Source organism: Xiphophorus maculatus, chromosome 13, assembly GCF_002775205.1.
Source record: "Xiphophorus maculatus strain JP 163 A chromosome 13, X_maculatus-5.0-male, whole genome shotgun sequence".
In the NCBI taxonomy this organism is placed as follows: domain Eukaryota; kingdom Metazoa; phylum Chordata; class Actinopteri; order Cyprinodontiformes; family Poeciliidae; genus Xiphophorus; species Xiphophorus maculatus.
The window spans coordinates 5,880,160-5,907,926 of NC_036455.1; the positions used below are offsets into that span (position 1 = coordinate 5,880,160).

The 27,767-nt window shown below is 38.2% G+C and overlaps 1 protein-coding gene across 1 annotated transcript in view; it reads right to left on the reverse strand.

The window, feature by feature from the left end:
• LOC102237506 (exostosin-1b) overlaps positions 1-27,767 on the reverse strand; it is a 149,181-nt gene that overhangs the window by 24,378 nt on the left and 97,036 nt on the right. The window contains exons 2-5 of the mRNA XM_005796412.2: positions 13,875-13,968; positions 10,886-10,993; positions 7,990-8,109; positions 2,382-2,514 (exon numbers count right to left, since the gene is read on the reverse strand). Of these exons, the coding sequence (XP_005796469.1) occupies positions 2,382-2,514; positions 7,990-8,109; positions 10,886-10,993; positions 13,875-13,968 (455 nt within the window). The remainder of the gene's footprint in view (positions 1-2,381; positions 2,515-7,989; positions 8,110-10,885; positions 10,994-13,874; positions 13,969-27,767) is intronic.

Genomic DNA, 27,767 nt, shown 5'->3' on the forward strand with positions numbered 1-27,767 from the left:
CAGGGATGAACATTTTTCAAAACAACTTTAAAATATTCAACAATGTTAATGTGTTTGGAAAAACTCTGAATCTCCTGATCATTAAATATTTCATCTTGCAGCTCGATAAAGAGACAACCGACCGCTGATGTGACTTTAGATTCAACCCGACTTCCTGCTGGAGCAGAGTAATCGAAGCTGAAAATACGGAAGGAAAAGATGCAGAGGCAGACGGATCATAAAGGGCGTCCAGCGTCTCCTAATTTAAATCTAATCCAACCCAAACCAGTAAAGCATGGCGGGGAGGAGATAGCGTCAGACGACTCGTCTCTCTGCCACTGAGCAATTTCTGAGAAGATTAGCATATGTGGTTTTCAAACTTTGTAAACTACAGTGTCTTTGTGATTCCTCTGCAGACTTTCTGAAATCTGCAAATATGAGTCTAGAGCTGCCAGGTGTTTATGAAACCCCAAACAGAACCTGCAGAGTTTATTGTCTGGGTTGCTAAACTTTGGATTCACGTGCCGTTTTCTGCCTGTGGCACATGATGCTGGGCTTTTATCAGCCTCTATGAGCACATTAAGCTTCTCACTTCCTGAAAGTTTGCATATACACTCCAGGATGCTTTGAGGCACAGACAGGCTTTTGTACTTTTGGCATCAAGTTTTAATGCAGCATCATAACGTGGAGGACAGATTAGGGCAGCGATCTTTGACTTGTTCAAGCTGGTGAAGCCTCACAATGAAGGAGCGTCTGTTTGCTTAATTCATAAAAAGTGTCATTTGAACATGTTGAGTCCAAATTTCTTCTGTAAAATTGCAGACTACATTTTCCCCAAAGCGATGCAAGGATAAGAGGTTTGTCACTCCAACGCCTGAATAAGATGCCGCCGTCTCATCAGATGGCTGATAGATGAATGTATCTCATGTTTACATCTGCTGCTGCCAGGATTTTTAATGACTTATCATGTGAACAAGTTTTTTCACGTGATTTTAATTTCATTTCCTATTTAATGGAAACACTGCAATTGCAATATTGTGTTTTTTCAGACATTAGCAGAATATCGACAAAGATTTGCTTGTAATGGAAACGCAGCTACAGTTAAAGAGTGGTGTTATGAATGACAACAGAGTCTGCAGCCTTTCACTGGCTCTTTGAGAGGAAGAAGAAAAGCCAGTTAGAAACAAATGATCTAGCTTTGGTTTCACACATTTACCCATCAGTGACAAGCCACTTTGTCTCCTAAAAGCCCATCCATGTTTAATTGCTTCCTCCTTGACAAACAAATTCAGCTGCAGCCATTGTAATCTGTGCCTGTCACCGCATCCACCATTTCCATATCCGGAGTAAAACCTGGCTGAGTTCATTCTGCTGTGTGTGTGTGTTTGTTGCAGCAGTGGATGATGATGGAGTTAGGAAGTCAGGGATGGAGAGGGTTGCAGAAATGTGGCGGAGGGGGGAAATATCGGCTCTGTTGAACCGTAGCGGCAGGAATCTGGCCTCGCCGCAGCATTGCTGACTTTAAACCCAGTGATGGACGGGTTGGTGTGTCAGCAGAACTAATACAGATATCCGTCACGGACCCATTCGTCCATCCCACTAGAAGCCTGACGGAGCCGCAGCAGCAACTTTAGGCCATTTCTTGTTGCCAATCAGATAAAGTTCAGAAGCCACAGCTGGATTTGAACAGAAATGATACGGAAACCGTCTTCTTGGATGAAAAGTAATAAAGAGAAAGGGAAAGAAATTCACAGAAAATCTTGGTTATGATTTCAGTTAGAGAAAATATGGGACCTGAGTGGGAAATTTCTGTTTTCCAACATTTTAATTTGGAAAAAGCCACTTTCTGACATTAAAAAAAGAAAAAACCCACCATGAGAAACATTTCTGCCACTTTACCGAATCAGAAATTGTGTATTAAACTACATTGTAAAAAAAGTCTCTAATTTACGATAAAATACCCACAACTGTCAGTATTTTACCATAAATTAAAGGCGTTGTTTGTTTTTTTTGTATTTTTCGCAGTGTACAAAATAACATCAATAACAATGCTGCAAGTGGTTTCTGGATGGTAAGTCAAGAACAAAACACTTGTCTTTTCCAGCAGCCATTGTATAGTGAATACATCAGTAAAACCAGCTGACCAAATGTGCTGGAGTTCTGCTTGGGTTGCTAGGTAACGGCACATTGCCCGTCAAAGGTGACTTAACAATTGGGAGGTTTTTGAAACAGCTCGTTTTCCAGACACCAACTAGACATTAACTTATTCCCAAGTTTGGGTGTTTTTTAAGTGTTTGGTCTGTTTTTAGAAGCAGCAGAGACCCAAATGGAAGCATAAAATCTGAATTTTGTATAATTCCTCCACTGTATTAATGCTACTCTGGGTTTTTTGCGTTACTGACCCAGTGTGGCGTAGTAAAAGGGGAAGTCTCCCAGGTATCCGGAGTACTGCGGCAAGGCAAACAGGCCTCCAGGGTGGCTGTTCCACATCAGGCTGCTCCTGGAGCCGTGCTCCAGCACTCGGTCCTGGATTATCTGCAAACAGAAAAAGAAACAACTAGGAAAAAAAAAATACTCTGCTTGATATTTACTTTCAATGCAGTCCTTTGATGGTCTAAAGCTTTTCTTTGGTATAATCACAACCACGGAACATAAAAGCTTTAACATCAGCATGATTTCAAAAGGAAAACTCTTGCCATTTTCTGAGAAAATAATACCATTTTATCTTCATTTTCATAGCTTGGCTTCTTTGAATCTTGGAAATGTACTTTTAATTTGGAAGGTTTTCTGATCCACTCAGACAGAAAAACAACACAAAACTGCCCCTTCGCACATTTTGCAGCATCCCAGAGAGCACATAAAAATCAAAATTACACGAGTGGATGAAAAGATTGATTGTTAGCCTCTCAGATTATGAAATCATAAAGGACTATCAATGAGCCTTGTAATCACTCCAATAAAGCGTTTCACACAGAGATGAGTTTTCACACAACAAGGAGGTGAAGCAGCTCCAGCTTCCTGCTTTCACACCACAATGTTACTCAAGTGTTTTCAAAGTCAGCTGATGACTTAAAGGTGAAATTCTGCCATTTATCTACAGAGATGGTTAGCTTTGTGGCGTTGCATTTAAAGATTTGTTGTCTAAATGTTTATTGTGATGGAAATGTTTATTCATTATGTCCTCAAGATGTTTAAAACAGACACATTTTAAGTCAATTCAGCTCAGTTTTTCTGTATCAGATATGCTAAACCTCATATATTGGTATCAGAAGTGAAAAAAGATGATCAGTGAATACCTAGTAAATACTCTGAAAGCCACCGTCTGCCCGTTCTTTGTGCAATAAATGAAATTATCACATATATGACTTCAGATTTTGGTATATGTAAATGCTAATCCACACCTTTGTTGCAAAGAATTGCTTAAAATGCAAAAAACCCTCTGCCACACCTTCCACCTCCTTGAATAAACATTTCAAAAGCAGCATAAAAGTATGATGAAAGCATAGCTAAGCTCCTGAACTGCTTGCTTCATGCTGCCTTAAAAGCAGCTATTGAAGATCTGCAGCCCAAAGCAAAGCTGAAATAAATGTGCGTTCTTGTGTAATATTTCCCAGACAAGCCAACCTGAGGTTAGATCAGCGGCATCTGTGCCAGTCCGTCTCACAAAAAGGAAGCCATGGGGGGGAACGCGATAGCAGGACAATGCAGACGGAGTCATCAGCTGTATCTAAGCGTCAGTCTGTCAGGCCTGCCTCAATCCTTTCTGGGCCCAAATAGAGCAGTCAGTCAAACGGTCAGACGTGAAAATGGCCACCGTTTTCCCCGGCTTCTGCTGAACAGGCGGGCGAACGTACAGAGATATTGCTGTGGCGCCCTTGAGCCAAGCTAAATTGATCCAGTAAAACAGACACAGGTTTGCAGCCATGTTTTATAGCTGCTATTGAATCAGGAGCTGCCTCGCTGTTGGCGTGGAAACTCAAAAAGGCGGATATATAGCTCAGAAAAGAGGCAGAGAGTGAGCGTTGTGATTGCTGTTCTCACTGTTAAAAGCTAATAGAACAGCTGAAGGGAGGGCTGCTGTAATAACACGGACAAAGCAAAACAAAAATTCATCACAGAGGGGAAGTGATGTGAGGAAACAGAGAACAGCAGCGCAATGGAAGTTTCTTTTACTTTTCCTGAGCTCCGTCCCTGAGGGCAGTCGATAACGGTTCGCCTCGGAAAAACAGATTACCCCAGAAACCTGTCGACTTCTCTATAAAAAACCGTCCTGCCACCTTCAAACCCCGCAGCCTTTTACATCTTATGACGGGCAATTCGGCTCGCTTGGCTGCGGCTCCTCCCCCGACGGCGGCCCTCAGTCGGACATGATGGACGACTCAATCTCACCTCAGACCAGCCACAATCAACCAATTAGAGCATGATAGATAAATCCTGCTTCTGCAGACTCGACTTTAATTGGTGAGTTTAATGGGTGCACCAGCAGCGCAGATCCAGCGATACTGACCATGTGATTGGTTGAAATGTTGCCACTTCCTGACGGGAAACACTGCCTGATTGGCTCGCTGTGTAGCCCTTCAGTCAAACTATAAAAAACTGTTATGTCTGTCCTATTGTGCAATTAAATCAGGACTCAAAAGCACCGAATAAACTTCAAGAAATCCATGAAAGCTGAAGTTGCTTTAAAGGTGTTATGTTTCCCTGAACAGGTTAGGATTGGTCCAAACAAAACATCTTTATTACATGTTTAACACAAAATCATACATTTTAGGGCATCCTGTCACTTTAAATCCAAATAAGCTGCTGCTGGCCACACCCACCAACTCAACATTTACACTCGCGTGAAAATGGCTGCAAACAGATACACAGTAATACTACTATACATCTTTGAAAAGCATTAGTAGAGCCTCCTGCACATCCAACAAGAATGCAGGAAATGGTTTCTGGATGGTAAGTCAATAATGAAACATCAGTCTTTTCCAGTAGCCATTGTATAGCGCACCAAAAAACATAAACTTTGTACCAAAAACAGTTGGATGTTTTTTTAAACACTTTGGCTGTCTTTAGAAGCATTAGAAAAATAGTACAACAATATAAAATTTGCATGATAGGCCTCCCTTATATGAAACAAAAGTGATTTGGATCAGTACATTCATGTGTCAGAATTGAATGTTCAAAGTTAAAACCAGACAACTATGTATTTCACATAAAATCCAGATATTCTGCTGTGATCATTTTCTTATTCAAAAAAAGGAATTTATTTCTTTACTTGTGTATTTTTTATGTATTTCTAATCTTGCATAATGTCACCTGTGATCCTATTTTCCTTTCTTCTTCCACACCTCTCTATCTCTCTCTGCAGCTTTTTCTGCAGAACAATTAGTTAGAATTAAGCTTTCAGCCGGCAGCGTAGTTAAAGCAAACACTCCCTGCCAAACACACACAGTGAGTCAGAAGCTGTCGCAGTGTCACCTTGCACTTCACAGCAGAGTGACGGAGTGTCGGCAGGGTCACGCCCGGGTGCTGCCATGTGTGTCTGGCCGCCTTGACATATGGAGATGTTCCTCTGACTCGGTATGTGTGAGATCGGTCGTAGGGAGGCGAGGCTTGATAGCAAACATACCCAAGATGTAGAGGCAGATCAAAAGTTTGACTTTGAGGCCACAGATTGGGTTGTGTGCTCTGGGAGTGGGTGGAAATGGGAAGTTTGGATCTGTACATAGATGAATTTCTCCCCAAATTATTGGCAGTTAAATTCAACACAGGATAGTGAACCACAAAAATCTGATTGCTTTACAGAAAAGAAGAGGTGAATCAAGATTTTTCTCTATGATTATAAGTTAGACAGAATGAGTCACCTGTTTAAAAATGGGAGAATTTAAATATTATCTGATGAATATGCCCACATAATAACAAAAGAAGCATATTTCTGTAGTATATTGTCAGCCAAATAGATTCATTTGAAGCTTTTAAGTTAAATTAGACAGATGAAAAGATAACGTAAAAGTAAAATGTACTAATTCTTGCTTAAAATGCTAAAAATATTGCAATCCAAACATGAAACATAAAACTATGGTTAGTGTATTTACAACAACATGAATTTACTGTCCTAAACATTTTGCTGGACAGGGCGCGCCGTGGTGGCGTAGCGGTTAGCGCGACCCGTATTTGGAAGCCTTGAGTCCTCGACGCGGCCGTCGCAAGTTCAACTCCAGGACCCGACGACATTTGCCGCATGTCTTCTCCCCTCTCCTTCCCTGTTTCCTGTCAGCCTACTTTCGTAAAAAAAGCCCACAAAAGAACCCCTGGAGGGGTAAAAAAATAAAAAAATTTTGCTGGACGATAAATTGTCCCAGAAGTTATTGCGATAATCGATAATATTGTTTTCAAGTGCTAACTGCATAATAATGCAAGAACACATTCTCAAACATTAATAAACTTTAAATTCTAATTAACATTTAAAACTGGAACTGGAATAAATTTTAAATATCCAAAATAAATAAATAGAAACAGCAAATAAAATGAATTATGAAGCCTCTGTAAACAAAACTGTCCTTAATCAAAAGGCCAAAGCACCAAATCGACGACTTTTGTCATTCAGCTTTTGGTATAAAGAGAGACAGGAAAGAGAAAACGATGAATGATGCAAATAGAAATTATTGAGGTCGTTTTGATTTACTATATAATTAATTGATTTATTGCTTATTGTAACAGGCCTAGTTTAGGCCTAAAGGCGTACCGATATAAAACAACTGAAACTACCGAGCTATGACTCACCGTCAGACAATAAAACCTGAAGCATCACTTGAAACGATCCTCCAACATTCTGGGATGGGAAGATTTCATTTAGGTTTTTCAACAATGTTAAGATGAGCTCAGCAGACTTGGAACATTTTGTTCTGCAAAATGTTATGACATAAAAATTGATCATTGAGAGATTCTTTTTAAAACTGAGAATTATCCTGTACTTTATGACATTACTGGAGAGGCATTTCTATTAACCGCAGAGAAAGAAACCTTCCTGAAAACTATGAATCGCTGCTAGGATCCTCTGATGATTATAAAAAACTGATAATCTAAAAATCAGGATGGAGTATCAGGGCCATTGTAGACAGAAATAAATTCTGCCAATTCAATTCTGAGAAAATCTCTGCCAAAAAAAGTTTGAAAAGTCAAGAATTTGCTAGCAAACCTCTGAAATGTTGAGATTACTTCCAGAAATCTTCTAGAAAACATAAGGAAAAATTTTAATCTTGAAAAGCTGAGAATTGGTAAAAAAAAAAAAAAAAAGAAAAAAATAAAATGAATCAAAATTTGAGGTTGTTTTTTTTCCCGCAAATTTTCTAGAAAAAAAACAGGGAAATTCCTGAGTTTCAAAAATAAAAACAATTTGATTTTCTGAAATTTATCTCAAAATGTCAGTTATTTTCTTGCTAATTTTTGCCTTTTGAAGCTCGCAAGTTTTCTTGTTTTTTCTAGAAAATTTCTGAGATTATTCTTCAAATGTCTGAGTTTTTTGGCATACAGTTACTCCTTTTCTTCCTATCTAAAACAACCCTAACACATCATTGTAGAGAACCGCCATCCTTCAATTTTACTACCTTGATAGTGTTATAAAACATTATTCTGAACACTATAAGATTTTAAGGTCACTGGATTAAATTCACCAAGTTAACAAGAAAGCTCTGAGATTTTCTTGAAAATCTCTTTTTTTAATGTATATTTTGAATGAATATACAAAAAGAGTAAAAATTAAATGAAGATTAAATCATTTTACTAAGATGTTTTTATCAAAGTGTGTAGTATTTCCATTCTCCCTGTGTTTAAAATTCAGCCTGGCCTTCTGTTTGTACTCCAGCTTTATATTACAGTCTGCAGTGACTCTAAAGCCCTCTGAGAGAATGACTGATGAAAAAGGAAGAAGCAGAGAACAGGAGGACACAGAAGGCCAAAGGAGCAGGTGGCTTTGTGTGCACAGCATATGTTTGGATGCATGCCTGGACTCCTCACCTCCAGCGTGGTCAGCACTATCTTCTCCACAGAGGAGAAGTACGCCTCCCAGAGGAACTGAGTCTGCTGTCTGAGCGACAGGATCTTGTCCTGGTGGATGGAGCGCACCGTGGTTGGGATCTGTGAAAACAAGCAAAGTTCAGCGACGCCACAAACACAGGCAAGAAATTCAACAGATGAAAAGCAAACTACAGTGCATTGTTTAATTGGGAAATATACTTTACTATACAGTAGAAGTTTTTTCACGCCTGATAGTCCGGTAGACTCGATTTGATTGGGTTTGTTACATTTTCAGCTGCTGCAGTTTGATTTCTCACCCCACTGTGTCAAAAAAACCAAATTAATTGAAAAACCTGTTCCCCTCCTCACCTGTGGCGGCGCTGCACGAAAAACTATTGAAGGAAACAACATGAAAAACCCTGAGCACAACTTCCTTCTTTACAAAGTGTAAACAAAATTAGAGTAACATCAGATTTCTTTTTTCTCTTTGGTAAAAAACCATGAGTCATTTCTCTTGTTAGCGCTAGACTAGCATGTTTGTTTTGGTTGTATTTACCCAGAATGCTATGCATTTTAGTCTGCTTCCTGCTTCCTCCAGTCGGCTTGGCTTTTTACATATGAATTCGAACCGCACCAGAGTTCACTTCAATCGAACCAAGACCAGTTTTATTTTAGATCGATGTAACAGCAAAAACAAGTAAATTTCAAATGGAGAAAGACTGACAAGAATGTGATGTATCACAGTTTAACTTAAAATGAGTTGTTTATAATCACATAAAACAAAATAAATCATGTTGTATTTATTTTATTGTATGAATGTTGTATCATACTAATGTAATGACAAATGCAATCCCCTATATATCTTGTAACTTGTAAAATGGACCTGCGCTGTACTGCTTAGTGAAAACAAGGCATTTGTGTCAGGAAGCTTAGGGCTGTATTTAAGGTTTTCCTATTTTTTCCCCTCTTTTTGTGACTTTAAAAGCCTAGAAATACAACAAAAGTTGAAAAAAGATTAACTTCAGAGCTGGCAAAGAAATATGTAAGCTTTGAAAACCTCTATTTTGGCTTTGAAAGAGACAAAAAGTTATGTTTTTTTATGAATCTGCTGTTTTTACCTTTGAGCAACACTTGAGATGTTGATGCTTGAAGCAGCAGGTCAAGTCCTGTCACTCAGGATTCAGCTCAGGTCAAGAGTCAAGCCTTCATTTCTGTAACTCTAGGAAGGCTTTGGCATTTTGGGAGAAACTTTAATTTGCTTTATAGCTGTGAGCGAGATGGCAGGATCCAGCCTGCTGAGCACCAACTCTCATTTCACATCCAGGTCTCAGCAAGAAAACTAATATGGTATTTACCAAAATGTCAGACTTCACCTTTAAATTTAACCCCATCAGGTCTAAAGTGTTGATTAGCTGGAAAATATCCAAGCAGGATCTTCAAAAGATCCTTGGAGAGTTTTTTATTTTGGTTTACGAATAAAACTGACAATAAATCAATAAGAATATATATTGTGATTGATACGTTATCAATATAAATATTTAGGATGTCTTGCAGAATATTCACACTGCAAAAACACAAAATCTTACCAAGTATTCTTGGTTTGTTTCTTGTGCAAATATTTTAAACTTGAAATAAGACAAAACTAACTTAAAGGTAACGTTTTAGCAAAATATAGAGGCTTGTTTTAAGTAAATAATTCCTTAATACTGATGAAAAAATTATTTTATCCATAGGCAGATAAATTAACTTAGAACATGGGAAAAATGAACTAATAATCTGCCAACGGAACACGTACATTTCCGTCAATATTAAAGAAATTATTTACATGAAACAAGCTTCTATATCTTGCTAAAAAGTTACTTGTAAGTCAGTTTGTCTTATTTCAACTTTACTGAGATATTTGCACTAGAAACTACAGTAGACAAAAATTACTTGATGAGATTTTGTGTTTTTGCGTCGCAATAAGTAGAATATTTACTGACCTATAATCCTGAACCGCACAGTATTTTGGGGGATGTAGGCAGAGGAAAGTTAGTGGAATCAACTAACTCACTCACTCTTTGGTTACCTAGCAACTGCCTTTTCAGTAACTGGCACAGTAGCAATTTAAGGTTTCTCCACTGTGCCTCATAACTGCTTAATAGTAAAAAAAATAACGGCATGGAGTGAAAACTGTGCCAGTTTGACAACATTTTATATATCTAAAACAAAAAACTAATCAATATTTATCAATAGTTACGTGTCATTTAAAAAAGAAAACACGCGAATGTATTTTATTTAAGAACGAGACAACAAAAAGAAATTTTAAAGGCTACAAATAAGCACTTGATCTTCAAAATAGGCCTTTTATAAAAAAATTGAAAGCTCTGAATATCCAGCATTTCCTCTACTGTTTCTATCATTAATTAGTAGCACATAGTCATTAATCATATGTACTTTAATATAACAATAGAAACATAGTTCTATGTACTCTAGCCATTATATCTTAATTCATAACATACATTAGAAGAATAATCCAGGATGGCTTAAACACATTCGGTGCTGCACACACAGAGTTCCTCATGCCAAACAATATTATCACGTACTTCATTCAAATTAAGATTTAATGGGCATGTAATTACTTTTCTCCCTATGAAGCACAGGCAATTCCAACCAAATTCGTTGGCTTGGTCTGTTTATTTGCCCTCTCATAACAATCTGAGGCGTGGTGAGACGTTTTGAGGGACTTTGAATGCTGCTGGAGTTTTTCTTTATTGATAGCCACCTCATCCTAAAGCGAACCAAACCTGGATCGGACTGACAGCCCGGGTTTGGGTTCGACTGCTGATTTGTTGGGAGCTTTCAGGTGACAGACAGAGGAGGCGATTTTGTGCGAGAGCTGCACATGAGCCGGTACCTGCAGGAGGAGTCTCTCGTCGCCGATGACTGCGGCAGTGTTCCAGTCGATGATTTCAGAAAAAGGAAGCTCCCATCCGTTACTCAGCATCACCGGCACACACGCAGCCTGAGACACACAAAAAGGGAAGCCATGTTTTTTTTAATCTGTGATGCATCAATGTGGTTTTTCTGCAAAATAAGCTTGCCCATCTTTATGAGATTCCTAAATATGAAATATGGGGGAAGAAGTGTAAAGGTGACCTAAGTTTAGTCTACGTCAAAGCTATACCAAACATGTTCAATACATTTTTTTGCACAAAATTATTCTTAGATAATGAGATTTTAATTTGCTGAATTCTGGTTTTTGAACTCCTTTTAGGGCGTCTTGTCAGTTTAAATGCAAATAAGCTGCTGTTGGCCACACCCCCCAACTTAACGTTTCAGATGAGAAAATGGCTGCAAACAAATGCAAAGTCAACAACAAAACACTTGTCTTTTCTAGCAGGAAGCTGTAAACACCAGCTGACCAAACGTGCTGGAACTCAGTTTTGGTTGCTTGGTGATGGGCCGAGTTCCGCTGGGGTTGCTAGGTAACACTCTGGGCTTACCTGGGGTTAGTAGGTCAGGGGCAGCCTGGTGACTTGTGATGTAACTTCGGGAGGTTTTTCAAACTGCTGGGTATTTTTCATGCACTTTAACTACATTTAGATGCAACAGAAACCCCAATGGAAGTACAAAAATGCACAAAATGGGAATTTTGCATAATAAGTCCCTTTAATTTTCAGGTTAGATCCATTCAAGTGCTGAACCGTTAAAGCCGGTAATGTTGGGCATTCCCAAACAACTCATCTTCAAGGTTCCTATAGTTAAAACATTTATAAGATTATTTTAATAAAACAAAATGAAAATGAATGAAGGATGGACAATAAAGACAAACAGACCAATGGATGAATGGACAGACAGAGTGTATTATAAGCCTGACGGGCCACCAGGCTTTACTTATGCCCCCATCAGGCTAAGCATTGCTGATTTATTTGGGGGTTTTTTATGTTTGCATTTTTTAAGATTTTATGGTTGGTGTTCAGATACCAATATATTAATATTCCAATAACACATAATTCTCAAATTATATTTTCAAATTTCCTGTCAACGTTAAACATTTTTTGACTAATAAACAACAAGCAAAAGCGCACCCAACCGCCAGGCTTAGGAAGTTATCTGGGGGAAACTCTGGACATATGGATGAATAAACGAATGGATGATAGAAAACTAGATAGATGGAAAAAGAGATGGACAGACGAATGGGTAAATAGAGAGAAAGAGAGCCGGATAGAAAGATGGATGGCAGATAGATAAACTGACAGATGGATGATGGATGAATGGATAAATGAACAGACATATGTGTAAATGGACAGTAAACAGATGTATGAATGAACATATGAATAAGCAGATGCATAAGCTTTTAGACGAGACAAAAATAAACTCTGAAAATACAAATATTGTAAATGTTTTATCATTATTCAGGCCTGAAGAAAATGTTACACATGCTGGGATCACAGCAACGCAATATAAAACAAGAGCTCTGACCCAATACCTGATGAATAAAAATAAGACACGTGTACAATCCAGATCAGGAGTAATATATATAGGCCCAGAGAGCAAACATGTATCTGTTGATATGCTGTGGTTTATTATTCTGCAGTGAAAACAGAAGAAATAAAGTTGAGAAAAAACACCAAATTATACAACATTTGATCCCACAGCAGCAACACGCACAACGTCTGAGATGTTTAAAAAGAATATCTTAATTACTTGGTTGGTGTGTGTTTACTTGATTTATAAAAGATCTCTAAATCATTCACAGGCCGCAAAGTAATAAATAAATAAAAACAAACAAACAAAAAAATCAATGAGACGGAGCGCGCTCAGAGCGTTTAAATTCTTTGAACCTAATATCAAGTGTTCAGCCTTTGTGTGTGGCTATTTTCTTCTTCAGTTTGAAATGGTAACATCAGAAGTGGGAGAGTTTATTACTCAGAGGTGGTGAGCTGCAGGATTGATGAGGAGAAAAGGGAATATAAAAAATAAAAAGATCAAAAGCCAAAACGAAAGTGGATACACAGACTTAAAAACAGATGAAAAGCGGGGAGATAGTGAGGCTGAATGTGACCTTTGGCAGAGGGATGCAGGGATGGGCGGAGAGCTGCAGAGAACAGGTGGTGTGTGTGTGTGTTGGTAGTTTGATGTAATGACAGCCCTGTCACTCCCGGGTCATAAAGGTGTCGTCTGAAGCAGCGCCGGCCCCTGGGCTCCACAGATGCGGCGGCGGCAGCCGCACGTGAACCAAAAAGACGACGCTGACCTCAAAGCGGAGCGGCGTCCACATGCGAAGCTCAAAAGCCTCCACACACTGCACCCTTCATCTCCAACACGACTGTGCAAAACTGCTGGATCATTGAGTCAGACAAATGGAGGAAGGAGAGAAAAGGGCATATTTCACTCTTGAGTGAAGTGCAATGTGTGAGCGTGTGTGTGGGGGGTGGGCGTGTGTGTGGCTGCTGATAGTGAGATAAGCACACTTCTGAGGGCGCACTCTGTGGACAGAAGTGTTTGGAAAGGAGAGGTAAAGGACAGTGCAGTGGAGAAATGGATGAATGGGGGGATAAGTGAGGCTGGAGGAAAAAAAAAATCTGTCTCCACTATGAAATAAGAGCAGTAACAAGTTATAACTGATCCAGAAAGCCTCAAAATCCTGCAGCGTGCTGCAGTGAAAGGTGTGAGGCTCCTCAGGTTAGTGTGGCAGACTGAACTGTCCTGGTAAAAGCTGCAGTATGCAACTTATTTAAAAAAAAAAAGTTTTTTTACACGTTTAAAATGTCACCATATCCTGACAGTATAAGACAGGTAACTGATCTGTGTTAGAGGGGTAATTATGACTCTTTCTAGTAATGGAAGGTGACGTTCAGTGTGTTTGTGCTTCTCTTTTTCTTTGTTCTTTTGTTTTTTACCTGCAGCGCCTCGAGGAACCGAAAGGAGCCCAGACGTCTGCCGCGGGGCACCAAGCAGAAGGTGGAGTTGTGGAGCATCTCCTTGTAGTCATATCTGCAAAATAGACACAAACTCTCTGTGAGTTCAACAACACAGCTGGTTTTATTTTATTCACTTCAAATACATTTTTAAAAACAGAGAAAACAAGAAACACACAGGAACAAAATAATAAGCTTACCACTACCTTTCTATTTGAAAAGAAGCAAGAACTGAATTCAATGAAATGGATCCCTTATCGACCATCAGCAGAAATGTGTAATTGAAAGCATGTTGCGGTATTCATTTAACTTACTGTACTAAAGAACCAACAAATAAATAATATATAAAAGCAAAATGATTACAAACTGACTCTCATAACAGGAGAAGCTGCTTAATTTTTTAAATTAATTAATTTATTTTATTTTACTTATTCTTGTATTTATTTTAGTAAATATTTATTTTCTCTTATTATTTATTTTTGGAGGTGTTTTGGTGAATAAGATGTTTATGGCTTGTCACTATATATGTAAACATCTTTGTTCTGTGTACAAAAGTATGAATACAAATATAAATCAGATAACAGCCCATCAAATTTACTGACCCATAAGTATAATTTATAATAATAGTAATCAATCCATCCATTTTCTAACACCCTTGGCCCTAGCAGGGTCGGGAGGTGCTGGTGCTGATCTCCAGCTAACGTTCCAGGTTGCCAGTCTGTCGCAGGGCAACACAGAGACTGACAGGACAAGCAACCATGCACACACACTTAGGGAGAATTTAGAGAGACCAATTAACCTTGCAGTCACGTTTTTGGACTGTGGGAGGAAGCCGGAGTAACTGGAGAGAACCCACCATGCACAGGGAAAACATGCAAACTCCCTGCAGAAAGTCCTGGGAATCGAACCCAGGACCTTCTTCCTGCAAGGCAACAGTGCTACCAAGTGCAGCCCAGATTGTTATACTGATAATTGTTAATAACATAGTAATACTGATAATTGTTAATAACAATTGGACATAGAGAGTCAGAATAATTACCAATTTGTTGCCAATGTATATACTGTATACCATAGTGTTATAACAAAATGATACAATAAAATATGATAATAATGATAATAAAATAACAATAATAATCTACTAATAATGGTAATTGTAACACTGAAGAAAGAAAAATTAAAGGGACATTAGGTCCAAATTAAAAATGTAAATCAGCTGAAACCCTGATTTCCTTTAAATCAAGGCTAAATCCCCAACTGTTTAGAGTTTGAGTCATAATAAATGGAACATTGACCAACATATTTTATGTGTAATGATGAATTTGATGTAATGTTTGTTACCGGTTTCTCAACTGGTGACTGTATGATGTTTTTCTGACTTCTTATTCTTCTGATTTTATGACGTAAAGCACTTTAAACTGCCTTGTTGCTGAATGTGATATAGAAATAATCTTAGTTGTTTGATTAATGGTGCATTTGTACTTAGACTTTAAAAGGCAGTTGAAAAAAGGGAAAAACTAATCTTCTGTTGGTTGTTTTAATCCTATTTTCACTTCACATCCTGTTTCTACTTTATGTTTCTTTCTGTTCTGTCTTCAGCCAGCTAATTTTCCTCCTACTCGACATCTTTTCACTTCCTCCAGCCCCTGCAGCTCCCTGCTCCCTCCATTTCTCCAGCGAGGTGTGTCTTATTGCTCTCCAAACAGGGTGATCAACTCTGCCAGGGGTAATGAGCTGAGAGTGACACCTGCTTCCACCACACAGCTGGCTCCGTCTCCGTGTGATAAACCGAGACAGAAGTGGAGAAACCGAGTGTATCTGGGCATCAGTCTGCGTGTTCATGCTGCTTTTCCATGTTTTGACAGGTATTTGTGGAAACTATTATATTAGATGGATGGTTTAGTGGAAATGCCAGTTTTTGTTCTTTTTATCTGTCAGGGTCTTCCTGTTTTCCTGAACTCTCGTCAAATTATCTGTGTTTTAGATAACAGCATCACACTGCAATGCAGATGTGACCTGAGACTGACACAGATACAACTGACTCAGCGTTTTCTGAGCACAGATTTGTTATGACTTATTTACTTATAGGGCACCACTTATCTCCTGCGCTGACGTTAAAGTCACACTGTTTTTGGTAATTACAGTTTTTTTCTGTCTGTTTACGGAAATGATCTTCACTCGTTTGGGGAACCTCTTCAGAAATTTGCCCAAAAATGACACGTCAAGAATAAAAGTAAAATATCTCAGGAACTGCCAAGGTTTATTTGTACTGCTGTGGGTAAGACTCCAGAAAAGACCCCAGAGGTTTAAAAGTTAACAATGCTAACCAGTGAAACTAAATTAATAAAGCACACATAATGGTAATGCAAGAACACATTCTCAAAGATCAGTCAACTTTAAATTCTACTTAACATTTAACACAGGAAGACATTTTAAATATCCAAACATGAATCAACAAAACAAGAGAAACAACAAATAAAATTAATGATAAAGTCTCTGGTCAAAACTGTCCTTTAAAAACCAAAGCTTTTGGTAGAAAGAGAAATGATCAGAAGCTCATTTTAATTTATCATGCGATGAATTGATTTATTGCGACAGGTCTGTACACACTGTCCTTTTTATAAGTGCTATGCGTTATAAAATGAAAATGAGCCTACAGGTTCTCCAGGTTTGAGGTTAAAAGACTTCAGAGGCATAAAATCATTTCTAAAGTAACTGTAATCCATACAAGGTGAAGGTTACAGGACACTAATATAGATCCTGCACCATTGATGATGCTGTGGCTGGGCTTTGTGCAGGAGTGTGACAGTGCTTGCTAATGCTTCCTCAGGTGTGTTGCATTGCATACGGATTAAATCGAGCGGTTGACTTCCTGTTTTTTCCTCCCAAACACAAACCCAGTAGCTGCCGAACGTCTCCTCTCAAGCCCCGCTCCACTAATGTGTGGGAACACAAAGGCCGGCGATGAAAATCCCACCCTCATTCACACCTACGCGTCGCAGAGCATCCTCACAGTTATCGCACAGACTCGCAAAAACGAGCGCGGCGAGGACAGGCGACAGCTGCACGCCCTCACACTGACGTACCGTCACCTGTCGACGGAGACGAAGAAGCCATCTTAGCTCATATTTCCAATGCCATCTGTCCGCCTGGACGCCGCGTGAGTAAGTTAACAGCCCACAAGACACACCAGCATCTGAAGGCAATGAATATAAATGTGGAGTTTAATGAGAAACAGTCATGTAACAAGTCTAAGCAGGCAGTTCCACCGCCTCATGTTTAATATAATACAGATTGCTTTGAATTTGTCTCCATTTTTTCCAGGTGTTTACAGGCTGAAAAGTTGCTTTATATCCATTTAAAGCCTCTCAAGAAAACCTTCCCACATCATTCACCTAACAGATCATTTTCTTTTCACTGAAGAGTCTTATAGAAGCATATTTCTTTGCTTCCCGTTGTTGCTGTGTTGTATTATTTTCTACAATAAAGAAGCTCTTCAGTTTTATTTGAGCATAAAAACCATCAAAACGACACAATGTGCTTCTGTGTGAACTTTGCTTTTTTCATTAACCTGCATCTGTGCGTGGGTGTGTGTGTGTGTGTGTGTGTTTGTGTGTGCAGCAACCACCTGAATCAGTATTAGCAGCCCACATCTGAGGGACTGGAAACACAAATGTAATAATAAGCAAGGTCAGGCAAGCGGAGAATACAACACAGGCAGAATGAAACCAGAAACAAATAGGATGACCTCTGCTTCTGCAGCCTTTTCATGAGTGTTGAGAAACTGCATCGGGTCTTTAGTCCCTAATGAGAGCATGCTACAACACTGCCATGGTAACCCGTCATTAAGAGCTTTCACTTGCACATAATTACTCAGAGACGTGCATCGTCCTGTCAGAATGTGAAGGTACTGAAGAGGGAACTGATGGGAATAACATTTATTTTAAGAAGAACATGACTGTGGTAATGTAGTAGGAGTGATCGGTATTTCTATTTATGTTGCTGTTATGGTGAGGATCAGCAACATAAATAGAAGCATCAGAATGGGAAACAAATCAGATTGGGGTGATCTTTAATGTGGCATGTTTTAAATTAAAGGGGACCTATTATGCAAAATTGCATTTGTAGTACAATGACTGATGGAAAAGGCAAGTGTTTTGTTGTTGATTGACCATAAAGAAACCACTCACTAAATTCTGGTTGGTTGTGCAGGAGGCTCTACTTCTGCTTTTCAAAGATGTACGGTTGTGTAAATGTGCATCTGTCTGCAGCCATTTTCATGTGCCAGTGCAAGTGTTGAGTTGGTGGACGTGGCCAGCAGCAGCTTATTTAGATTTGGCAGACTAAAATCTCACTGTCAATTAAGAATTTTGTCCAAAAAATGTAATGAACATTGTTTGTGTTACCATAGACTTATTGTAAGCTGTACACAGAAGCATAATAGGTCACCTTTAAGAGTCAGAAAAACAATTAAATATCTCATAAGTGGTGGATTTGATGGATAAAAATAACCACCTGCTACAACCAAAGTATGCAGAACACCATCTATGACTGCACTGAACCTCAGAGCAGAGTGGGTATAGCAGCAGAAGACAACACAAGACGAAACTCCTGTGAGAACAAGAACAAGAACAATCTGAGGCCAAAAGTTGAAAGCGGCTCATCAAAAGTTGACAATAACAAATGGGACGTTACTTGGCTCAATGAGTCTCGATTTCAGCTGCAACATTCAGATAGCAGAGTCAAAATTTGGCGTAAACAAAACGAAAGCACTGATCCGTCCTGTCATATCAACAGTTCAGGGTTGCAGTGGTGTAATGGTGTTCTTTAATAGTACAAAACATGGAGTGAAAATGTTTTATTAATGCTTTTCTTTATAGAAAAGCATTAAGTTTTTAAGTAAAAACTTGTGATTTCATCGAGAATTTTCATTAAATAAGAAATGCAATTACAATCACACGTGAATAAGTTTGTACACCCTATAAGTCACTGATGAACGGGCTCTGCCATCATCCTTCTACCACTTCCAGTCGTCTTCTTCTTCTTCATTTCCGTCAGTAGCAACATCCAGTTGTTGATCAAATGACTTGTGTGTTGTGAAAATAAACTAATTTCGGTACAGCTGAAAAACCACCTAAGCCCAGCGCAAAGATTTTGTGAAAAAGATTTTTTTTCCTAAATTGTCATTTCTATGAAGCAAATGTATTTTCTTGATTTCAATTTGTGCAGTTTTAGGGTCAACTGAATCGCAGCTAATGTCTCCTTTTCACATAAAAACAAAAAAATTACTTGACAGTTCAGAAGTTGGAAGCTCTTTTCAAGAGAAGGTCTAGCTGATATGTTTAAGAATTCAACACAGTTTTAGGCATGGAATGTACTGAAACAGAAGTGCAGAAGGACAAAATAAGAGTTTAGTTTAGTTTAGGTGCAACAGGGTTTCCTTTTGTTTCACTGCTGCCACCAATAGACAACTAGACACTCCATCAGCTAAATGTGGTTCTCCAGAGTGATGAAAACTCTCAACCCCACCCAGTCTGATTGTCTTCAGAGGAGCAGAGAGAAAAAAGATCCAATTTGTTGCTTTTTGTGACTCCTTTTACATCATCCTCCAGGACTTCTTTCATGTACTCCTCCTCCTCACTCTCTCACTAATTTCTGTCTTCCAAATGTGAGTTTCCGTGTGCGTCGGTTAAATAATGGGTGTCTGGAACAAAACCAGGACTACAAAACTGTGGAGGCTTGTGAGCAGAACCATGTGGGCTCTCAAATTGATAAAAAATGATTGGTAAATAAACTATTAAATTGTCAAACTTTGGTTTAAACTTTTGGTTACCTGTGACTCACAAACTGCAATGACAAAACACTACATCAACTGCAACATGTGTCAAACTCCAGGCCCGGGGGCCAAATCTGGAACGCCATAGCTTTTTATGAGACTCCAAATTACATCAATAAGTCCCTCCAGTTTTTCACAAATCTGCAAAATTCACACAAAATCAACAGATCTTCACATTTTTTCCAGATACTGAAATCTTTCTCAAAATTGGCCAAAAGCATAAGTTTAAGTGACTGCTGCCTCAGCCTTACTTGATGTCAAGCTATAGTCTATGACCAATATGGAGATTAGTAAAAAGTCACATTTAGCATTATGCATTAGCACAAATATTATAAAAATTCCTTACAAATTACAAATATTTCTAAATTAGCACCACAAAATCCGTTATTTTGATTGCAGAAAAAACAATTACAAAATCCTGGATGGACTAATCAGTGTGAAAAGATGTTCAATATTATTTCATTTGGATGTTAAAACAGATATTTATTGATAATTTAACAATTCAAAGGGTTTTATCAATACATCCCGGTCATCCGGCCCTTTAAGAACATTTAGATTTTTGATATGGTCCAAAATGAAAATGAGTTTGACACCCCTGAACTAAAACATGACAATTACTATGGTGGTCACACATGTAGTCAAGTAATTTAAAACAAAAATAAGAGAAATAAAAGTTTAACAGCAGCATTTAGCTGAAAAAAATAGTCCTCAAACCCCCACTAAGGACAAGTGTGTAAGCTGGAGCTTATTGTTGTGCATGTTCCCATGAGAATGCGACAGATGTGCCGGATAAATGCAATCCTGACTAACAGAGATAGAGTTTGGTGAAGGGGAATGTGAGTGTGTGTTATTCAGGGATCCATCCAGCCGTTTCCCTGTATAAACATTTAAGGCAGATAATGTGTTCTCACATGGGTAGAGTGACAAACATGAGCTACAGAAGCATCTGCAGTGTTACTTTGCATTTATGTCCGTTCAGTCGCTACATCTCTACTTATTTACCCCACAGCTGTGTATTTATAAGTGTGTGTGTGTTAGCATCTGTGTGAGCACCGCCACATATGTGTGTGTGTCAATTTTGTTCAATTTTCCTCCACTGCCGTACAACTTCTGCTATACACGGACAAACTAATTCATTAGCCTAGTTTGCGTTCATTTGCCAGCTTATGCTAGCTCCAATTAGCATTCTAGCATGTGATGTTGCAAATGTCTGGCTAAATAAACAAGTTTCTGTACAGCAGTGAAAAAACCGAGATCAACTGACTAAATTTAGGAGGTGTTTGTAAAGGAATGGGGCAGCAAAACTAAAACAAAATCGCAACCGTTACAAGCTAGCTGCTCTGTTGATGGTAAATGCTAACAATCTTAGCACTGTAACAGACTAGCTTCAATTAAAGGGTTAAAGGTCAAGAAACGTATAATAGTGTTTAGAGACTTTTTCACATCACAAAACACTCACGCATTTATAATTTACCTGAGTATAAAATGAGCAACAGTTACAAGCTAGCTGCTTAGCTGATACTAAAGGCTATCAATCTTTCTAATAGTCCTTAGGTCAAGGTAAGGGTGGATGCCACTGTTAGAGGGTAAGAAACTTACAATAAAGTGTTTGGGCACTTTTTGATATCAAAAACTGCTCAGGCATATGTAATTTGTACCACTTGAAGAATAGAGAAAGCATATAATAAGAAAACGCTAGCGAGCTTATGCTAACATTCAGGAATGTAAAGCGACAACGATCTGACTAGTCAGTAAAAAAGGATTTTGTAGTCAAAGTAGTGATAAAATTGATATTAGAAAAGATTAATTAAGTTATTATTTAAAGTAAGTTTAAATCATTTAAAGCCGTTCCAAGATTGCTCTATGTAATAATAAGCAATAAAAAGAAAAGTCAAGTCGTTTAAGTTATTAAATATAAGCTATAGATAGGTAATCATTATTTTATTTATCATTCAGAGGGAATTTTATCATCATAAAAACTGATATCTGATGATAAAAAAACTAATCGATGTCATATGCAAACCTGAAAAACTAAAATTATGTTTGGGATTTTTAATTTTTAAATATTTGTCAATCTGGCTTCCTGTCTTAATACATGAGCTCATAATTCTTGTCTACTGAATTTCTGAAGCTCCTGCTCCTTCCAAGATGAGTTAGCACACAGCATGGATATGTCATCCCATAACTAATTATTGTCTATTGATTGACATCCAAACTACACAGAGCAGTCAGGCTACGTCTTAATTTCATGACTTTGGCAACCGTGTAAGAAACATTCCAACAACCTCCAGGAACCTTTGGATAAGCCCAAGCTAGATGTCATGAATTAAACGACACAGGCTCAGACGTGAAGAAAGACCATTAAATCTAAAGAAAAGGCCACTGAGAAAGGGTAAAGCCAAGCCACCGTGTCCAGACAAGCGAGGCCTGTTGAGGAATCCATTAAATGATTGATGCAGCATACACATACACATTTTATTGCAGCCAATGATGACATAAGCCAGTTTCAGAGTCTTGCAACAGTTAGAATATCAATTTAACCTTTTGCCACATTTCAGCTGCAGCCTTTCATGTAATTTACTGGGATTTTATGTGACAGATCAACACAAAGGAGGGTGTAATTCTGAAGAGGAAGCTAAAAGTTGCATGGTTTTCAATTTGGTTTTTAGGTATATTTGTATGTGGACCTCTTAGTTCAATGCTTTGCTAGTTAGCTTTATATGCAATTATTTGCAAGACTTTTGGGGTGCGTCTTCATCAGCTTCACAAGTTGGGAGCCTAAACCTTTTGCAATGATACTGCCACCACCATGTTTCACTATGTGGATTATCTGTCCATCAAGTTTTTTTGCAATGGCCTAAGATTCTGTAATAAAGTTATCACAAAACCACAACAACAAAAACGTCATCTGTACCTCTATGGATGTAGTGTTTGCTTTGGTTCAATATTTCCTTTTGAGGCTTAAAGACTGCATAGAAGCATGATAACTTTTCTACGGTGGCCCAGAGAGGTCAACAAAATGCAAAAGTCCCAACACAGCATACAGTAAGTTATGGTAAACTTACTAACATATGTTTCGGTTTAGCAATTGTTCTGTTGTAGATTTAGTTGTTGTGTTCCAGTTTTTTTCCTGTAGCATTGCAGCTTTTGAGTTTGTTGACCCTTCTGAGCCACCACACTTTTCAACCTTCTAAGATACAAATCTCGCACAACGTTGAATGACAAGTCAAATAAATCTCACAAACATTTTTACATCCGTTCTTTGTCTGGTGCTCATCAAAATGTACAAATAGATAAAACTGTTCTTATTTGGCAAATATAAGATATCTGTTTAAGAGTCAGCTCTCTGGGCATTTGGTCAAAATTCAGACATTAGAAAAGATGTAGGGAATGTTTTGATGCTTCGTGAAATAAACAAGACTACTAAACTCAAAGCTGCTCTAGACTAGTTTTTAATGAATAATTTCAAAGAAATCATATTCACCTTGAATATAAGAATTCATGCAATCATGCTGTAATGTAATTTGTCTATAGAATCAGAAGTGCTGCAGGCGGTAATTTTAGACAGGGATGTGGATATAAATCCTAAACGTTATTATTTAAACATATCGCATATAAGTTATTCTGATAGATGACATTAAATATAAAGTATCTTGACGTGAGGATAGATCAAACTGGAACAAGACCTCAATATGAAAGGTCTTTCTGCCTGTCAGCAGCGTTTTCCTCTGATGGATCGGTTATTACTTTTTTCTCCTCTCTGCAGTTCTCAGTCACTGTCACTGTAACTGAATTCAGTCAAATCACAACACCAGAATCACTTTCACAAATCCTAAACTACCTGCAGACATTCAGAAAATGTCTGAATTGGTACGGTCCATCAATATGCAGGCGCTGCACATCCCCCTCCATATTAAGAATATCTCTGCTGCCAATACAAGATGAGCCATACTCGTCAGACTTTCCCTGGAAAGCCCCTGTTGCTGAGCGCTGCAGCATGAATTACAAAGCAAACAGGTTTGAGGGATTTCTAAAATGTTCTTATGGTTTTGTTTCTCTGTTTTGGATCTGTGTAACGAGAGAAATGAGGGCTGGACGGTGAGCGAATCCAAGACCGTAAAGAATAAAACGCCCACATACTGTATCATCTTACAGTGGAGTGAAAAAGTATTTGCCATCTTATAGAGGGATTGTTTGTTTGTAAACACAGCACAACTTGACTACAGAAAGAGCCAGGCTGGCATTTAAATTCTCGCCGGTTGCTATGGTTACCCGGCTTTGTCTTGCTGTTTTAACATTCGCTAGCATGTTGTCAGCGTACTACAACTATTTATCACAGCATAATAAAATAAGTTATTGACATTAGTGAATGAGATGCGTCTTAGTGATGCACTAAATGCAGGGGAGTCGATAAATGACGAGAAATGGCAGAAAAGTCAGACTACCAAGCAATATTAAAACAATTTGTTCACAGAAAGATCATTAGCTCTCAATGAGATATGTTGAGTCTCTCTAAATAAGACTAAAATGGTGAGCAATAAGGGCACTCAAAATTAGAGGGAAAACAAAGGTAATAAGGTTAACCATCAGAAATTAAAAATGAAGCAGGATGAACAGAAAAGATGGGCTAAATAAAACCTTGTGTAGCTGCAGACGCCGGAAAGAGTTGCACCTGGCGAAGAGAGATGATCTGCGCTGCTGGAGAGTTGCAAATTATTATTGTAAATAGTTTGAATAGATAGAATAATATTTTCTTTCCTGCGTTCTGAAAGCTACATGCACATTATAGCGGCTGCTCACGCAACGTGACGTCAACTGATAATCCCTCTACTGAAATGTGTTTTTGCCTCACATCTAAATTTTCACACCACCATGTTTCACCGTTGCTCTTTTCATGTCTTACTTTTACTCCAGATGTAGTGAGAGATGCCAGATGAAAACCCAGTTTCTTTATTGTTGCTGAATCATGAACGCTGATCTTAACGAAGGGAAGTGAGGCCAGCTGGTTTCGTTTGTGACCTCCTGGGTTCGTTGTCAATGTTCCCCAGACGTTATTTTAAAAGGCCAGGCAACTGTTGCAAGTTTTCCCCATTTGTAGATGATGGTTCCCAGTGGACTCCCAAAACCTATTAGGTTGCTTTATTATCCTTTCCAGACCAACAAAAAATTTATCTGCTAAACTTCCTTAGATCGTCTGAGATGTTTTAGTCCACTTCATCGGGTTCTATTTAGCATATTTTCCACACTATAAATCACATTTTTTATTTCAGTTTGGCTGGCCCTGTGACTTATTCACTTTTATATGCATTTTTTCCTCTTTGTGACACATTTTTTGACTTATGTGTTAAATCTTAATTCACCCTGATAAGCATAAACCAAGGATTAAACGTGGGCTGAAACAAGGTTTCTGCAAATCAAATGTAAGACTTTTTAATGCCACCTTGAATGAAATTCAGAGCCAAAAACTATAAAAATAAAAAATGGTTGAGGGAATTTGCTATATTACAATGAAGCATGGCAAAATGCCCATGACAGAGGCAACAAAGCTAGCTACCTAGCTTGCAAGGATATCATAGCAGCTAGCTTTTATTAGCCTTTAATGTGTCAAACTATGAAGATGTTTATGTGTGACTCAAACTATTGCCTGACAGAGAAGTCTTGCCAGAAAAATAACATTAAATTGTCCTCCCTCGACAAATTTTAAGACTGATTGACATCCAAATTACATTTTTAAAATGAATTTAAGGCATTTTAAGACCTACATTTTAGACACACATCGCAATCGAGTTTGACAATTCTAAATAAATCTGACTACTGGAGTGACTTTAGTTTTTACTCATGTCTTTTACTCATGAAGAGTAAAAGAATACTCTTCATGACGTATTCTTTGGACTTAAGTGGAAATACATAAAGTGATTTTTTGATTTAGAATGTTCAATAATTTCACTGAACTCAGATCCAGAAACGCACAGCATTCTGGGAAATGTAGGCAGAGGAAAGACTTCTAAGACCTTTAACAGCCACCAGCTAAGCAAGCTTAGTGGAATCAAATAACTGACTCATTATGTGGTTACCTAGCAACTCACTCATTCTATGGTTACCTAGCAACAACCTGTTGAGTAAGTTAAAGTTTCACCACTGTGCATCATAGCTGCTTAAAAATAAAAACAGAACTGCATGGAGTGAAAACTGGATAAAACATGAGCGGTCATGACACTTTGGCAGTGTTTCAAATATTTAAAACAAAAAGAATCAATAAATATCAACATCGGCTGATATAAAATGTTTGTATCCTTACAAGTTTTTCAACCATAATCATGCCTGCGCCATGAAGGCGGTTAAATCATTTAATTCATGATTTAACAAAGTTTATATTTTGACATAGAAGCAGGTTGGTTTGGATTAATCTTCTTTTAAAAATAAAAACATTAAGTTTGTATGAACACATAGGTTTGTGATAAATTAATTAATCACATGATTGACATGATAAAATCAGCTCAGTAATTTTAATTTGAATGATTTATTGTTTTTCTCTTTCTACCAAAAACTGGTTAACAAAAGTCCTCAGTCTGGTCCTTTGGTTTCTACTAAACCTTTATTACCACGATAGGCCTATTAACATGTACATTTTTTAGACTAGCATCAACAACACAAGCTCTGGAGGGGGAAATACTTTTTTAAATTTTGGCAGGAATGTAAATCGTGACCCAGACAGAAACATCAGAAACTTTGCTTGCAGCTACACTTCCTGACATCCCTGATTCCCGCTGCATATTTTACAAACACCCTGATAACAAGAACCCTTCCTGCCACAAAGCTAATTCGCGATGATGCCTTTATCCTCGCAATCTTTTCAATTTGTCCTCTGGGATGCTTCCCAGGCAGTTTTTCAGTTACGTTTAGCGTCTACGCAGCAGTCAGGGGTGAGGTCAGTTTCAACCCAAACGACAGCTACTCCTCACAAGTATTCAGAAATATTAGGCACTGCCTAATATTGTTAATAAGTTAAAAAAAAAAAAGAAGAGAGAAAACGTTGCCGTTTCACAAAAGACGAGATGCTAACCAGTTTTCTTCCATACATGCTAGGCTACATGACGGCGCGGCATTGTTTCCATGGTTACTAACGGTTAGACGCGTACCTTCTCCAAAATGCAATATTTGACGTTTTTCTAATCACACTTACTTATAAAGTAAATTAACGTTAATATTCTTACCTTGTAAAAAGTGTTCGCTACAAATCCGCGATTCCACCGAGTCGGCTGCTATGTAGTGACGTCATCTTTCCTCATTAAAAGTTATAAAATAAAATGACTAGTTTGATTTGCATTCTTGTCTTTTTCTGCAGCCGACCCCGCGGCACCCCATGATCATTTTTAAATTGAAATCAACTAAATAGAAGCTATCTTAGTTTACCAGATGTCTGTTTTAAGACTAGCTTTAAAGGAGCGTATTGGTTGTTGTAACTTCCGTCATGGAGGAGTGGGCGGAGTTCTGAGAGCGTGACGTCACGCGCAAAGGGCCAACCGTTAAGCTTGTTATCTACTAATTTTGTTATCAAAAAGTAGGAAGTGCTGGTTACACTTACTTGAGTAAAAATGTACTTTTTTACTCCACTATACTTTTTTCTTTTACTATTATTTCTACTCTTCACTGAGTAGATTGATTTTGCATTTAAAGAAATAAACTTCACAGATTGGAAACCTTAGATTCTTAGATTTCTGCAACGTATGAGTTAATCGTTTATGCTAATTTGAGCATAATTACTCAACATTTTGTACATGTCACTTTCCAATAAAAATTGTTATTTTATGTGAAAGGTCACATAAAGGTTTGTTTATGTGTTTATATTAAAATAAAAGCTAGTTTACTCTGCTCCCCACTTGCTAATTTCCTCTGGAGCTGGGTCTGTTGGGCAGCAAGATGACTCCAAAGATCCCTCTTTGTGCCTGTTTTCCTCCACAAACACAGATAGAGTCGGTAATTGGCGCTTGACTGTGTGATCTTGAGGATGAGGGGTCCGGACTCCGAGGATGTTCGCTGGA